This window comes from Ranitomeya variabilis, chromosome 6 (genome assembly GCF_051348905.1).
Source record: "Ranitomeya variabilis isolate aRanVar5 chromosome 6, aRanVar5.hap1, whole genome shotgun sequence".
NCBI classification, from domain to species: Eukaryota; Metazoa; Chordata; class Amphibia; order Anura; family Dendrobatidae; genus Ranitomeya; species Ranitomeya variabilis.
The window spans coordinates 413,416,812-413,431,637 of NC_135237.1; the positions used below are offsets into that span (position 1 = coordinate 413,416,812).

At 41.7% G+C, this 14,826-nt stretch overlaps 1 protein-coding gene across 50 annotated transcripts in view; it reads left to right on the plus strand.

The window, feature by feature from the left end:
• EPB41L3 (erythrocyte membrane protein band 4.1 like 3) overlaps nucleotides 1-14,826 on the plus strand; it is a 431,238-nt gene that overhangs the window by 218,942 nt on the left and 197,470 nt on the right. For 47 of the 50 annotated variants that reach the window (XM_077270260.1, XM_077270286.1, XM_077270246.1 and 44 more), the window contains one exon: nucleotides 11,148-11,345. In XM_077270260.1, coding sequence (XP_077126375.1) covers nucleotides 11,292-11,345 — 54 coding nt within the window. In that variant the 5' untranslated portion in view covers nucleotides 11,148-11,291. The remainder of the gene's footprint in view (nucleotides 1-11,147; nucleotides 11,346-14,826) is intronic. The other 3 variants (XM_077270288.1, XM_077270239.1, XM_077270253.1) reach the window with 1 other exon arrangement.

Sequence of the window (14,826 nt, forward strand, 5' to 3'; positions counted from 1 at the left end):
CTTGGATTCCTCCTAATGCAGGACAATGCCAGACCTCATGTTCCTGGAGTGTGTCAGCAGTTCCTGCAAGATGAAATCATTGAAGCTATGGACTGGCCGGCTCGTTCCCCAGATCTGAATCCGATTGAACACATCTGGGACATCATGTCTCGCACCATCCACCAACATCACGTTGCACCACAGACTGTCCAGGAGTTGGCGGATGCTTTAGTCCAGGTCTTGGAGGAGATCCTTCAAGAGAACATCCGCCGCCTCATCAGGAGTATGCCCAGGCTTTGTAGGGAGGTCATACAGGCACTTGAAAGCCACACACACACAAAAGAACATCATTCCTTGTCTTGAGGCATTTCCACTGAAGTTGGACCAGCCTATAATTTGATTTTCCGCTTTGATTCTGAGTATCATTCCAAATACAGACCCATATTAATTTTGCTTTACATTGATCATTTTCATGTTTTATTGTTCTCAACACATTCCACTATGTAATGAATAAAGATTTGCAACTGAAATATTTCATACAGTGATATCTAGGATGTGGTATTTTAGTGTTCCTCTTATTTCTTTGAGCAGTGTATACATAGCCACACACATACGTGCGTGTGTATGTGTGTGTGTGTATATATATATATATATCATAGTCTCATTTATTATATATACTAACCGTCCCTTATTACACAGCACGGTGGCGCAGCCTTACAGCGCTGGAGTCCTGGGTTCTAATCCCACCCAGGACAACATCTGCAAAGAGTTTGTATGTTCTCTCCGTGTTTGCGTGGGTTTCCTCCGGGTACTCCGGTTTCCTCCCACATTTCAAAGACATACTGATAGGGAATTTAGATTGTGAGCCCCATCGGGGACAGTGATGATAATGTGTGTGCAAACTGTAAAGCACTGCGGAATATGTTAGCGCTATATAAAAATAAAGATTATTATTATTATTTATGTACAGAACCGTCCCTTACAAATCGGATTATATAGAGTCCTGTCCAATGACGGCTGATGGGGCATGGGAAAGCTTCTTTTCTAATGGAGGAGCTGGCAGACTGGTCATCTGGTCACAGTCTCCTCCATCAGTAGTCATTTTACATCTAACAAGAGAGGGGACTATGTAATAAGAGGGCTCTGTAAATAACAAGAATACACTATATAAGAGACAGCCCTGTACATAACAGCAGAGGACGCTATATAATAAGGGACGGCACCATATATAACTAGAGAGCAAGGTACGTAATAAAGGATGGTGTTATACATAATAAAAGAGGAAACTATGTAACTAAAGGACCTATAAAACTCTTATGATTCCGTGTGCCATGAGCTAAAAAACCTGGAAGCACATGGACATTTCACACAAATGTGAGTGTAGAATAAGGGACTTTACTGATGACATTATCACTCCACGTCACACAGTGCTGGTAAGCAATAATATCTACATCTAGGCACTTAACTCTGACGTCTCGTCTAGTCATTTTATGCTGTTTCTTCTCCATCTGGTCAGACCTCCATGTCGACATCTCACAGCCACGACTCATCTTGTCACGATGATCATCGAAGCCCTGAAAATGACAAGGTCACATATATTGTATGCATACTTGTGTCTCCTCCCCTGAATACAGATATGTACCCCACCATTAATATACTATTAGCCACGCACCATTAAAAATATAAAGTGATAAGCAGCACTGTCCCCCATTAACTATAATCACTGCTGTCCAATAATATAAGCTATTCAGTCTGTGACTCTCCCCAATTAACTGTAACGCTATGTGCACACGGAGAATGTGCAAGGTTTTACAGTACAGTAAAAGTGAATAAGATCCCTGAAGTCTCATGCACACGCTTATTGTTTCCTTGCAGAATTGAAGCAGATTAAAATCTGCATAATGTCAATTCTTGCAGTTTATTTCACCCATACTAATTGGGAAAAATACATAACAAAAGCATGGCAAAAACGTGGAAAAAAATAAATGTATTTTACTTACGCAACTTTCTTCCTGCCAAAACATTACGACATGCAGCAGAATTTTCTCCTGCAGATCCTAAATGTGTGCACATAGCCTTAGTCACTGTCCTGTGTCCCTCCATTAATTATAAGTACTTAATAGCATCAAAATGAATTTGGAAGTGCGAGAAGGTGATATCAGGAACTGAGCATCCTCCCCCACCTCCCAATTCATTACAAGTCCCTGACAGTGTCATCTCCCACCTTTCAATTCATCATAAAGGGTCATATGCCTCCTCTCCCAATCACCAATAGCATCTCCTATGTGATGTATGTAATAGTTAGTTTCAGTATCTCCTATGTGATTGAAAAACAGTTGCGAGTAGCAACATCATTAATACCATCTTAGACAACACAGCATTTTATCTTAATTATCAGACTTCTTTTTTGCAGTAAGCCAGGAGGCATAGACTATTACCTTTATGTTGACTCTTCTTGTAGGTTGAATTGATATTTGTAAATTGATGAATGGTTGTTATTTACCTCTTATATTAGCTCCTACAGTTTATTGTACTGTTTTCTTTGCAAAACAGTGATGCGGGTCACTGAACAATGATGTTTGCTGTTATATTGATTACACATTATACTAGGCCATACACTTTGTTGACTTGCAAACATTGAAAGATAAACTATAAATAATCAAACAATGTGGGTTGACCTAATTCACCCCTTTGTGAAATATAAAAAGGAGATATGCCTCTGTAACAAGACAACCAGAGACTCTTTACAAAACCACAACAAGGAACACTGTTGAGGATAGCTGCCAGATCATGGTTCCATAACGAGGAACACAGATATGACATTCTACAGGATGCCAGCTTAGAAGACCACAACCCCATCTGAAAGAATACAGATCTGCTCCATTGACTGTCACTGAACTCATGGATACGTTTGGGGAGGTCTGGATGTGGACCCACCAGTCACCAGAGCCCCATGGGTATGTTTGGGAAAACCATGATTGGCACCTACCTTTCACCTGGCTCCATGGAGATGTTCAGAGAAGCCAGGTTGTGATCCACCAGTCACCTGGCCTTGTACTTCAGTGGGCTGTCAGCTTCCTAGGCTTGTCGTTACCTCCTCTATGTGCATGCTACATGTGGGGGCAGTCGACCCTGGAAGCTCTGAAGTCAAAGCTGCTGTTATCCCGACGAGTCAGCGGAAGGGGAGGACTCTAATTTTGCACCAACTTGGGTATTTTGTTGGGACTGTTCTGTGTTATTTGCCTGTTTTGTGCTTCAATAAAGTATTGCCACATTGTTTTACCCTCACCCTATGTTGTCTGAGTAGTATTACGCCCACTGTAAAAGAAGATCAAGCATTCGGTGGGATAATCCCTGGTCCATGCGGTTTGGCCAGCTGATCAGAGCCCACTAACCCTCGTATCTCCACACCATCTAACATCACACGTTTCACCAAAGAAAAGCAATTCCAACCATCATGTTAGGGGTGAGTTATTTATATGATTGATGAAATACAGCAGGGTAATTTTAAACTTGATAATTTTGTATGGCTAGCAAATGGTGGTCTAAATATCCAAATGCTCCTTAGTAGAAAATAGGTTTTCCACTGCTCTAAATGATACACTAAAGTCTCTAAGACTAGAAATAGAAAATGTCCAGGTTCTCAGCTAAAAAAAAATTCCTGATTAACGTATAAAATATTAAATACAATTTTCTACTGGAATATTTTCCTCCCTTTACTGAACATGCACAATAGTTCAAGGCAGAGAGAGGAGCTTGAGGGGAGCGGAGCAGAGGGAGTGCAAGAGATAAGGGGAGTAGGAGATCCGAGCTGTGTGAGTTCACAAAGGTTATTACATGTTGTTATGGCAATAAAGCCATTAATACAAGATAACCTTCCTACATGTGGTATTTAAAGTGAAGGCCCACTTGGCAATGATTTTAAATTGAAGTCAAGAGACTTGAAAACAGGAAGAAAATGAGTGTATCTTTCGAAAGTCAAGTTAGTACGATATATATATATATATATATATATATATATATATATATATATATAAACTATTCCTTCCCTCCAAATATGTGTGAATTCATGAAGAATTTGAAGTTGGTCTTATAGTTAAAAACAGAAAGCCCTGACTAAATATAGAATTTGGAGGAAATGGAGAGCGTTTCCTGGGATTAAACTTTTATATCCCTTCTGAGACTATCCTCAAACCTTGTACTTTGAATTATGTATAGCTAATTTGATTTCCTTGTCTACCAGTCCGTTGTGGCGAGCGCCATTTTTTTTGCTATCATATGCTGGGGCAGTAGTGTGTGAGTATCTGACGCTAATAAGCTCAACAAACTTATCAAGAAGGCAAGCGCGGCTGTTGGCCTCCATCTGGACTCTTTTGAGGAGGTAGTGGAGGATTCAGAAGAAGCTGTTCTTGAAGCAGAAGCACATTCAGCAGCCGTCTAATCCTACCAAGGTGCATGAAGGAGAAATTCAGGAAATCGTTTGTACCTACTGCTATGGGGAAGTATAATGAATTCCTAAGGGTACTGTCACACAGTGCAATTTTGATAGCTACGACGGCACGATTCGTGACGTCGCAGCGTCGTATGATTATCGCTCCAGCGTCGTAGACTGCGGTCACACTGTGCAATCACGGCGCTGGAGCGATGCCGAAGTCCCCGGGTAACCAGGGTAAACATCGGGTTACTAAGCGCAGGGCCGCGCTTAGTAACCCGATGTTTACCCTGGTTACCAGCGTAAACGTAAAAAAAACAAACAGTACATACTTACATTCCGGTGTCTGTCCCCCGGTGTTCTGCTTCTCTCCACTGTGTAAGCACCATAGCCGGAAAGCACAGCGGTGACGTCACCGCTGTGCTCGCTTTCCGGCTGGCAGGCGCTCACAGTGCAGAGAAGCTGAGACGCCGGAGGACAGACACCGGAATGTGAGTATGTACTGTTTGTTTTTTTTACGTTTACGCTGGTAACCAGGGTAAATATCGGGTTACTAAGCGCGGCCCTGCGCTTAGTTACCCGATGTTTACCCTGGTTACAAGCGAACACATCGCTGGATCGCTGTCACACACAACGATCCAGCGATGTCAGCGGGTGATCAAGCGACGAAAGAAAGTTCCATACGATCTGCTACGACGTACGATTCTCAGCAGGGTCCCTGATCGCTGCTGCGTGTCAGACACTGCGATATCGTATGGATATCGCTAGAACGTCACGAATCGTACCGTCGTAGCGATGAAAATGGCACTGTGTGACAGTACCCTAAGGGTGGTAGACAGCAATGACTGATTGCAGGTGTACTAATGTCAATTAACAGTAACTTATATACCTGAACTACCCACATTTATTTGTTATGTAATGTTGGTATACTTGTGCTAGATTTGTGTCCTAATATTTTATGTACTGCTGTTCGTATTGCTGCTATAATACCGTAATTTACCTGTGATCAATAAAGTGTATCGTATTGTATTGTCCGCTCACTCTGGGAGGGATTTGATATTTGATAGTGAATATTCAATGTATTTTAAGGGCATCTGCCAGTAAGATTAACCCTCCTAAGCTGTCCATATAATTGGTCATAGGACGCTGAATGAACTGATACCTTGATATCTGCTATCCAATGTCTTATTCCAGAGAAATCCATCTTTTTCTTGTATGTAAATGAGCTATTCCAAGCTATGGGCCGGACACTGATCTGCAAGAGAAACTGCCTCCAGAGATTATTTTTATTAAAAGGGGGAGTTATCAGTGTGGTGTGTAATGTCTATTCTCTGCTCTCCTAATCTCACTGCAGAGCTGTATCTGATTATAACTGACACATCTGCAGTTTCCTCTCCACTTCCAAGTCACTGGCAAACAGTGTTGCTATACAGCAGAGCTGTGTGAGCTGCAGCAAGCGTGTTTGTAAGGAGACAAAGTTTAATTCTACTGTACTACTTTAGTTGTATGTCTCACACTGATAACGCTCCCCTTTTATTTAAAGTAGTCTCTGGAGGCATATTCTCTGGAGATCGGTGTCTGGCCCATAGTCCTTAGCAGCTCATTTAAATATAAAAAATGGAGTTCTCTTTAATAATCAATTGGATCGCAGATATCAATAGATCACTTTATTCAGCTTCCTATGACCTACAGTATTGTTTGGACTATAAAACACATTTTTTCCGCCAAAAATGTGGAGGAAAATGGGGGCTGCGTCTTGTAGTCCAGATGTAGCGGCTCTGGTAGGGAAGGTGGGTGACCGGCATCGGCAGAGCAGCAGGTCACAGAGGCAGGAGCTGGCGGCTGTGGCTAACTCCTGTGCCCTGCTGCTAAAGAGAAATTAATATTCACTTCTCTTTAGCATCCTGGTATGATTGACCCCCATTCCCATCCTGTTATGCATGGCCCCATCCTTATCCTGATATGATTGGCCCCCATCCTGTATGCATGGCCCCATCAGGAAACATTTAAGGTATGTGCACACGTTGCAGATTTCCTGCGGATCTGCTGCATTTTCTCCCGAGCAAAAACGCTGTAGATCTGCAACTGATTTACAGTACAATTTAAATCAATGGCAAAAAACATGCTGTGCTAATGGTGTGGAAAAATCGATATGGAAAACGCAGCAGATTCAAAAAAGGACCATGTCAATTCTTTTTGCAGATCTGCTACGTTTATTCACCCATTCCATAATAGAAATCTGCAGGGGTTAAAAAAGGAAGAAATCCACACAAAAATCTGCTACATGTGCACATGCCAAAAAAAGTGCAGATTCTGACCTGCAATGCAGAATCTGCACAGAAAATTCCACAGTAAAATCTTCAACGTGTGCATATAGCCTTAAAAAAGTTACTGTTACCTTCCCGGTGCTCCCTCACAGCGTCTTGTTCCGGTGCCAGCAGCTGATTTATGCTTGTAAGCAGCGCATGGCAGGGACGTCATACGATGCTTGCAATCTGAATGGCAGTTGCCGGAATGCTCAGTGCTCTGCACCCCGGGACAGTATGCGTTTGCTGCATAGAAGATATGAATAATAGTGTTTAAAAGAAAGATCAATCCGTCCCCCGCCCTCCCACCCCCTGTGCGAAACAGGGCCCCCTCCCCCCCCCCCCCCCCCGCTGTTCTGAAAATACTCACCCGCCTCCCTCGCAGTATCCTTTCCTGGCCGCATCTTCTACTGTATGCGGTCACGTGGGGCCGCCGATTACAGTCATGAATAGGCGGCTCCACCTCCCATAGGGGTGGAGCCGCCTATTCATGACTGTAAATGAGCGGCCCCACGTGACCGCATACAGGAGACGGTGCAGCCAGGACAGGAAGCAGCGACAGCCAACGAGGGAAGCGGGTGAGTATTTTCAGAACAGCGGGGGGGCGCACAGAGGGTGGGAGGACGGCGGACAGATAGATCTTTCTTTTAAACACTATTATTCATATCTTCTATGCAGCAAACGCTGCTGCACAGAAGATATGAATCGCGGCATCAGCACGATGCAGGGGACAGCGCTAAACTTTAGCGCTGTCTCCTGCATGCTCCGTGTGGTACCCACTCGGCACACGGGCGGCACACATGTGCTGCACGTATGGCCTACGTGAGCTCACGGGCACACGGACACGGATAACTCCGGTACCGATTTTTTCCGGTACCGGAATTATCTGGACGTGTGGGACAGGCCTTACAAATACTGATGAAACATACTGACCAAATACTGAAAGTAAAGGCAGCAAAAGCCTGTAGGAAACACAGCTGAGTATATATAGATTACACTCCATTACTACACATAATGATGAAGTGAATCCTGGTTTATTTCAGTAAATGTTGCATTATCCTTTTATGATATTTTGTGATGGGCCCATTTAGACCAGCTGATAATCGGGAATAATCATTTCTAGTATATTAATGATCGTTTTGTGCATATGGATGTGGAGTCTGACTTTCTAGACAGGCCATTAAATGACTGCCGCATGGCTCCTTGTAGCTGATAGGCAATCGTATAGCAGATGTGGTCAGCCTGTCTAAATGGGCCCATTGTGTGTCAATAGTTAATAGAAATAAGTAAAACACATACAATATACACTGTATGAAAACTCATCTTTTTAACAGGCAGAAAATAATGCCATCCATATCACTAAAGAGCGATGTTATGATCTTGTTCAGATTACTGGTGACTGCTGTAGGACACAATTTGTAATGATAAAGATGCCCTTATTCCACTGCTCAAGGTCTATTAAATGAAATTAGTAACACCTGCTAGTGAAAAATGTGGCAGAACCTCAAGCCAAGTCCATGAATGGTTTGTGCTGCGGATAATTAAACCTTTCGGAGAGGAAAAAAGAGACAAGCCTGGTGTTGAGACAAAATGTAACACGCTTGTCTCCCATGTTTTACAAGTCCCTTCAGGAGTTTTGACAGGTACAGAACTACTCGTTTAAATTTGGATACCATGAGGGAAAACTAGAACAGCAAAATAAAAGGAGACTTCAAGTACAGAAGGCTGACAACAGGCTCATCTTCAAGATATTCATTGTCAGTGAAGATTTCAATAGCAGTATTGGGAACGGGCAGGTTCTTGAACGTCCTTGAGTGTTTATATCAGAAATGCAAAACTGTTTCAAAAATTAATTTTTTCCATTGCATTTCAAAAAGATAATGGGAAGGTTACTCAGTAATGACATCTGGGAATGTGCTGCCAGTTGTTCACTGCTGCTTCTGAATTGTAAAGGAAAACAGAACTTACAGTTAAATAAAATATTATTTTAAACAGTTTTGCTTTTTTGTGTATTCCATGCACATTTAGCCCTTGGTCACACCTAATCTTTTTTCCTAATTTCGCCGCTGTTAGCTAGAGGAGCATGGCCCCCAATGGTGTTCTTTATTGTTCTTTTCTTTTTCTGTACTAATATAGTATTAAATGTAACCTGCGTGCTCCATGAGTACAGTGAAGATGTGCTAGGGTCTGCTCTGACAGGCATTACTTAGCAATTTCTAAAAATCGCTGCTAAAGAATTGAACACAATTTGTATCGATTAACCCCTTAACGACTGCCGATACGCATTTTAACAGCAGCAATTAAGGGTACTTATCCCTCAGCGCCACTTTTTAACGGCGCTGAGAAATAAGGATATAGCACCCCTCAGGGTCGGAAAATCTTCAGGGTTTCGGCTACTGGGGGTAGCTGAGACTCTTGAGAACATGATCAAGGTCGGTTTTTACGGTCCCCAGTCATGATCACCATTATTCACTGAATTGTGGCGATTACAAAAGACTGATTTACAATTTCTCTTCTGATATGATCTAGCATATCAGAGAAGATAGAAATGGGGTGCCCTGAGCCTCCCCGGTACCTCTGCCATCCCCGAGCCCTGCTACTCCCTCCCCCGGCCCTCCGCTTGATCTTCCTGGAAGATGGTGCTAGACCCTATCACAGTGATCAATGTAAAAAAAATAGTAAATCAAAATCCCCTTTGTCACCCCCTTATTTACATAAAAATGCTAAAATCAAACAAAATTGTAATTTTTTCCATTCTTTGGGGTTAGGGTTGTGCTAGGGTTAGTGTTGGTTTAGGGTTGGGCTAAGGGTTGTGTTAGAGTTGTGTTAGGGTTACTGTTAAGATTGTGCTAGGATTGGGTGTTTTTTCAAAAGTAAAAAAAAAGTAATGACGATATGAATGCTAGTGTTGAGCTCAAGTGCTTGCTACTTGAGTTTGCATCGGGTACTCTGGTATGTACCAATTGTCACAGATCCCCGCTTGTTTTTTTTTTTTTTAGTTGTCTAACAGCCACGAGGGGCAGAGACTCAGGTATGTCACTCCAGCACCCGTGATATTTGATACATACCCGAGCGCCCGATGCAAACTGGAGTAGCAAGCACTTGTGCTCAAACACTAATAACGACATATTCAATATAACGACCTAATGCTATCAAATTCTGTGTCGTACCTGTGGGTTCAAAATCCTCACCATGCCCCTGGATAAAATCCTTGAGGGGTGTGGTTTCCAAAATGGGGTCACTTGTGGGGGGTTTCCACTGTTTAGGCACATCGGGGGCTATCCAAAGTGACATGGTGCCCGCCATCGATTCCAGACAATTTTGTGTTTAAAAAGTCAAACGGTGCTCCTTACCTTCCGAGCCCTGCTGTGCGCCTAAATAGTAGTATTCTCCCATATATGGGGTATCCCATTACTCAGGAGAAATTGCACAATGAATTTTGTGGTCCATTTTCTCCTGTTATCCTTGTGAAAATAAAGTTTGGGTCTAAAGTATTTTTTTTTTGTGAGAAAAGTTAAATATTAATGTTTTCCTTCCACATTACCTCTGTTCCCATGATGCACCTGAAGGGTTAAAAAACTTCTTGAATGTGTTTTTGAGTACCTTGAAGGGGTGCAGTTTTTAGAATGGTGTCACTTTTGGGTATTTTCTGTCATATAGACCTGTCAAAGTCACTTAAAATGTGATGCGGTCCATAAATAAATGGTTTTGGAAATTTTGTTGGAAAAATTAGAAATCGCTGGTTAACTTTTAACCCTTATAACGTCCTGACAAAAAAAAAAGTTTACAAAATTGTGACGATGTAAAGTAAACGTGGGAAATGTTATTTATTAACTATTTTGTGTGATTTAACTCTTATTTAAGGTCACAAAAATAAAAAGTTTGAAAATGGCAACACTTTCAAAATTTTTGCCAAATTTTCGTTCTTTTCATAAATAAACGCAAGTCCTATTGAAGAAACTTATCATGAAGTACAATATGTCACGAAAAAACAGTTTCAGAGTCAATGAGATCTGTTGAAGCGTTCGAGTTATTACCTCATAAAGTGACACTGATCAGAATTGTAAAAAGTGGCTTGGTCATTAAGGTCAAAATCGGCCTTTTCACTAATGGGGTTAAACATTGCTTTTTGAAAGACAGTGAAGCTATACAATGATGTCTTTTTATTCCTATTTCTTTTTCCCAACAGATTTTATTCATTAGAAGCTGCCTTTTTCCTCTAGGTTTTTTTCTGTCACTTTTAAGGGCCATAAACCACAGCACCTTGTTTCTTGCTGTCTTGCATTTTTAGATCGGGTGAACTAGAAGAGTGCAACGTTTTTAGCTAAACTGTTAGCAATAGATGGTGTCATTTACACCTTCACAAGGATCCTGAATAACACCTTCACGCCTTCTGAGCGAAACCTGATCTGCCAATTTTCTCTTTGCAGAACTCGGACAAAGACTGGGATAAAGAGGCTGCTGCTGCAAAACAACTTGAGTATCAGCAACTTGAAGACGACAAAGTCTCTCAGAAATCTGTTTCCAGCAAGCTTTCCAAATCACCTCTGAAATCTGCAAAAAGACCCAAAAACATGCAGGCTAAAGTCGCGCTTCTTGACGGCTCCGAATACACATGCGAGGTAGAGGTAAGCTCCTTTATTTATGATCATGTGTCTGAGAAACGAAAATAATAATAGTCAAATTTTAGCTGTAACCACATTTATATGGGTTACATATAAAATTTCCCTGAACCTTGGCGGCTTGTTTATACACATTTACACATAGTGAATCCGCCTTGTAACACTGGTTCTGGGTATGATATTGATCGATGAAACAATAGTATTTATTATGTATTTTATACAATGCTTGAATGAACTTAGTGTTACTCTTCTCTTCTCCCGCAATTTAAAGAACTAGTTAAAAACTTAATTCTAAAGCCTCATTCAGATATCCGTGTTTCACGTACATGTTCTGTCTGTGATTTTTACAGATTGAATGCATACCCATGATAGTCTATGGGGTTGTTCACATGTCAGTTTTTTTGGGGGGGAGACTATGCGTTTTTGCCAAAATCACATAGATGTCAGTTTTTTTACTGGCATCATGGATGGAGAATGCTAATACAAGTCTATGGGTCCGAGAAAATCACATACAGGCGCACAAATGGCATCAGTGTGCAGTCCATACGCTGTCTGTGATTAACGTTACAAAAAGAAGCTTTAGGCTATGTGCACATGTTGCGGATTAAGCTTAGGAATTTCTGGTGTGGATTCTGCAACGCTTGGCAGAAAATGCAGGTGCAGATTTGATGCGTTTTTTTGTGCGGATTTGCTACGGATTTTTTGCGGATTTCTTGCGTTTTTTACCCCTGAGGATTTCTATAATGGAATGGGTACAAAAACGCTGCAGATACGCAAAAAAGAAGTGACATGCTACTACTTTTAATCCGCAGCGTTTCCGCACCGAATTTTCCACACCATTAGCACAGCGTTTTTTTTACTATTGATTTTCATTGTACTATAAATCACTTGCGGATCTGCAGCGTTTCTGCACCGTAAAAAATGCTGCGCATCCGCAGGAAATCTACAATGTGTGCACATACCCTTATAGTTTATCTGATGACACACTGATGACACTCGGTTCCAAAACACCAATGACACCATTTTGTGTCCATGAAAAAATACAGAGGTCTGAATGAGGTATAAAGTAACTCTGTGAAGGAGTATTGGGATTACGCATGTCGTAAACAAATTATTGAAAATGTTGTTAAAATTACGCACGGTGTAACGTGTTAAGTTTATAAAACACTTTTCCTCATGGCTTGCGCACAATAACATGTAAAAAGTAAAAATAACATAGACCTTTTATAAAATTTGAAAAAGTGTTCTTCCTTGCCACATCCTAACTTTTTATTTTAAAAACTGTCAGACGGGACAGAGAAAGTGTCTCTAATAATATCCCCCTGTTCTGTAATAATGTCCCCTTTCTTGTAATAATGTTCCTCGTCCTGTAATAATGTCCCTCAGCCTGTAATAATGTCCCCTGTCCAGCAATAACGTCCTTCAGCATGTAATAATGTCCTCTGTCTTGTAATTAATGTCCCCCATCCTGGTTGCCACCATATAGTAAGGTCTCCATCTTATAGAAATGTCCCCATTCTTGTCCCCTTCTTGTAACAACGTCCCCCATTCTGCTGCTCTTTACATACTCATAAAGAAATGTCTTCTCTCCTGACTTCGCTCCCTTGGCGAACAGCGTCCTCTTCCACCTCCACAGCCGGCACTCTCCGCAATGACGTCATGAAGGGACGCCGACATCAGCAGCTGGCATCTGATTGATCTTTCCATGCAGGGAGATGGGCTATGCTCCACAATACATTTCAATTGAATGTGCGTCCGAGTTGCTAAGATGGACGCGATTGTCTCAGGAGGACCATATGCATGTTTGAGACCCCTGCTTTATATGGATGTTGGAAGATGGCAGTAGAAAGAAGTCATTCATATCAAGAAGCTGGAAACACACTTATTTCACCCATAAACAAGAGCTCTGGATGCCATACTATACGTGCCTGAGCAAAAAAACATAATAATAATAATAATAATCTTTATTTTTATATAGCGCTAACATATTACGCAGCGCTTTACAGTTTGTACACATTATCATCGCTGTCCCCGATGGGGCTCACAATCTAAATTCCCTATCAGTATGTCTTTGGAATGTGGGAGGAAACCGGAGTGCCCGGAGGAAACCCACGCAAACACAGAGAGAACATACAAACTCTTTGCAGATGTTGTCCAAGGTGGAATAGAACCCAGGACTCCAGCGCTGCAAGGCTGCTGTGCTAACCACTGCGCCACCGTGCTGCCCGACATACATTTATCTTCTGACTACATTAGTTTCTGTAGATAAATCCAGTCATGTAATCCATTTTCTCCTCAGAAATTAGTGGTAGGTCACTTTCACATGGTGGCATTTTGGTTTGTATTTTGCATTAGTATTTATTAGCCACAGCCAGGAGCGCAGCCAACAAAAATCAAAACATGAAAGAAATGGAGATCTTTCCTTTATATGTTTTCTCTTTGTCCTTTCTTCGCTTTTCAACACTCGGACGGACGTATTCTCCGTCAGAGGGCTGTGTGCGTCCGCAATGTTGGTAGAGTAGTATTAGCCCATGGAGTGGTGTGCAAGTGATTTTCTCACGTTGGAATAAAAATCGCATATGCACTTGTGTTGTCCATTTTACAGACAGATCAGTGCCTGTACCAATAGCCGGCAGCTCCTGCAGGAGCCGTAGATGGCGCCAGTTACAATTTGGCCAGTAATTTTGGTGCTCGTCTGAACTTATGCAAAATGCTAGCCAAACTTCTGTTTTATTCTACTGTGAATCTTCTTGTATTTTCTCTGCACAGATGACTGGATTCCATTTTTGTGTTCTGGGTTGTTCACAGCAGTTAGTTAGGTGACTCAATTCTCAATTAGTAGGTATGAGATGGCAGCTGAATTGATTAAATGGAAATTATCACCTTTTTTTTTAACAAGCTCTGCTTTAGCAATGAAAATTAGTGTGACATGCCTGCCGGAGGAGGTACTGATGTCTTCTTTATGCCTTTAGGTGACATGTACATTTATTTAAAAAAAAATAAAAAATAAAAATAACCTATTCACTAGAGATGTGTATGAGTCTGCAGATTCCCTAGCTGTATTTTTCCTGAAGTATGGAGTGGGGCACAGCATAGCTATCTTTGATTTAAATCGGATTAAAACCGTTTTCGTCTGTGTGCCCACAATGGGTTTCTAATGAGTTTTTGCCGCTGCGTCAAAAACGCAGCATATTACAGTTCCAGCACAATGGAGGAAATTAATAGAAATCTCATGGCCACTGTGTTTTTTTTTTTATTACTCGGCATAAACTGACCTGCGGTGCATGTTTCAAATCCATAACATGTCAATTTCTACCATTGGGCTTGATGTCGCTGGACAATACAAAGGTGATGCCAACACCACAAATATGAACCCCATTTGCCACTGCCACAGGGCAAGTGCGAAGAGCCGGGCAAAGCGCCAGATTTGGCGCATCTAATAGATGTGGCTTTTCTGGGGCAGCGCAATATCTATGGCCCCTTAGCA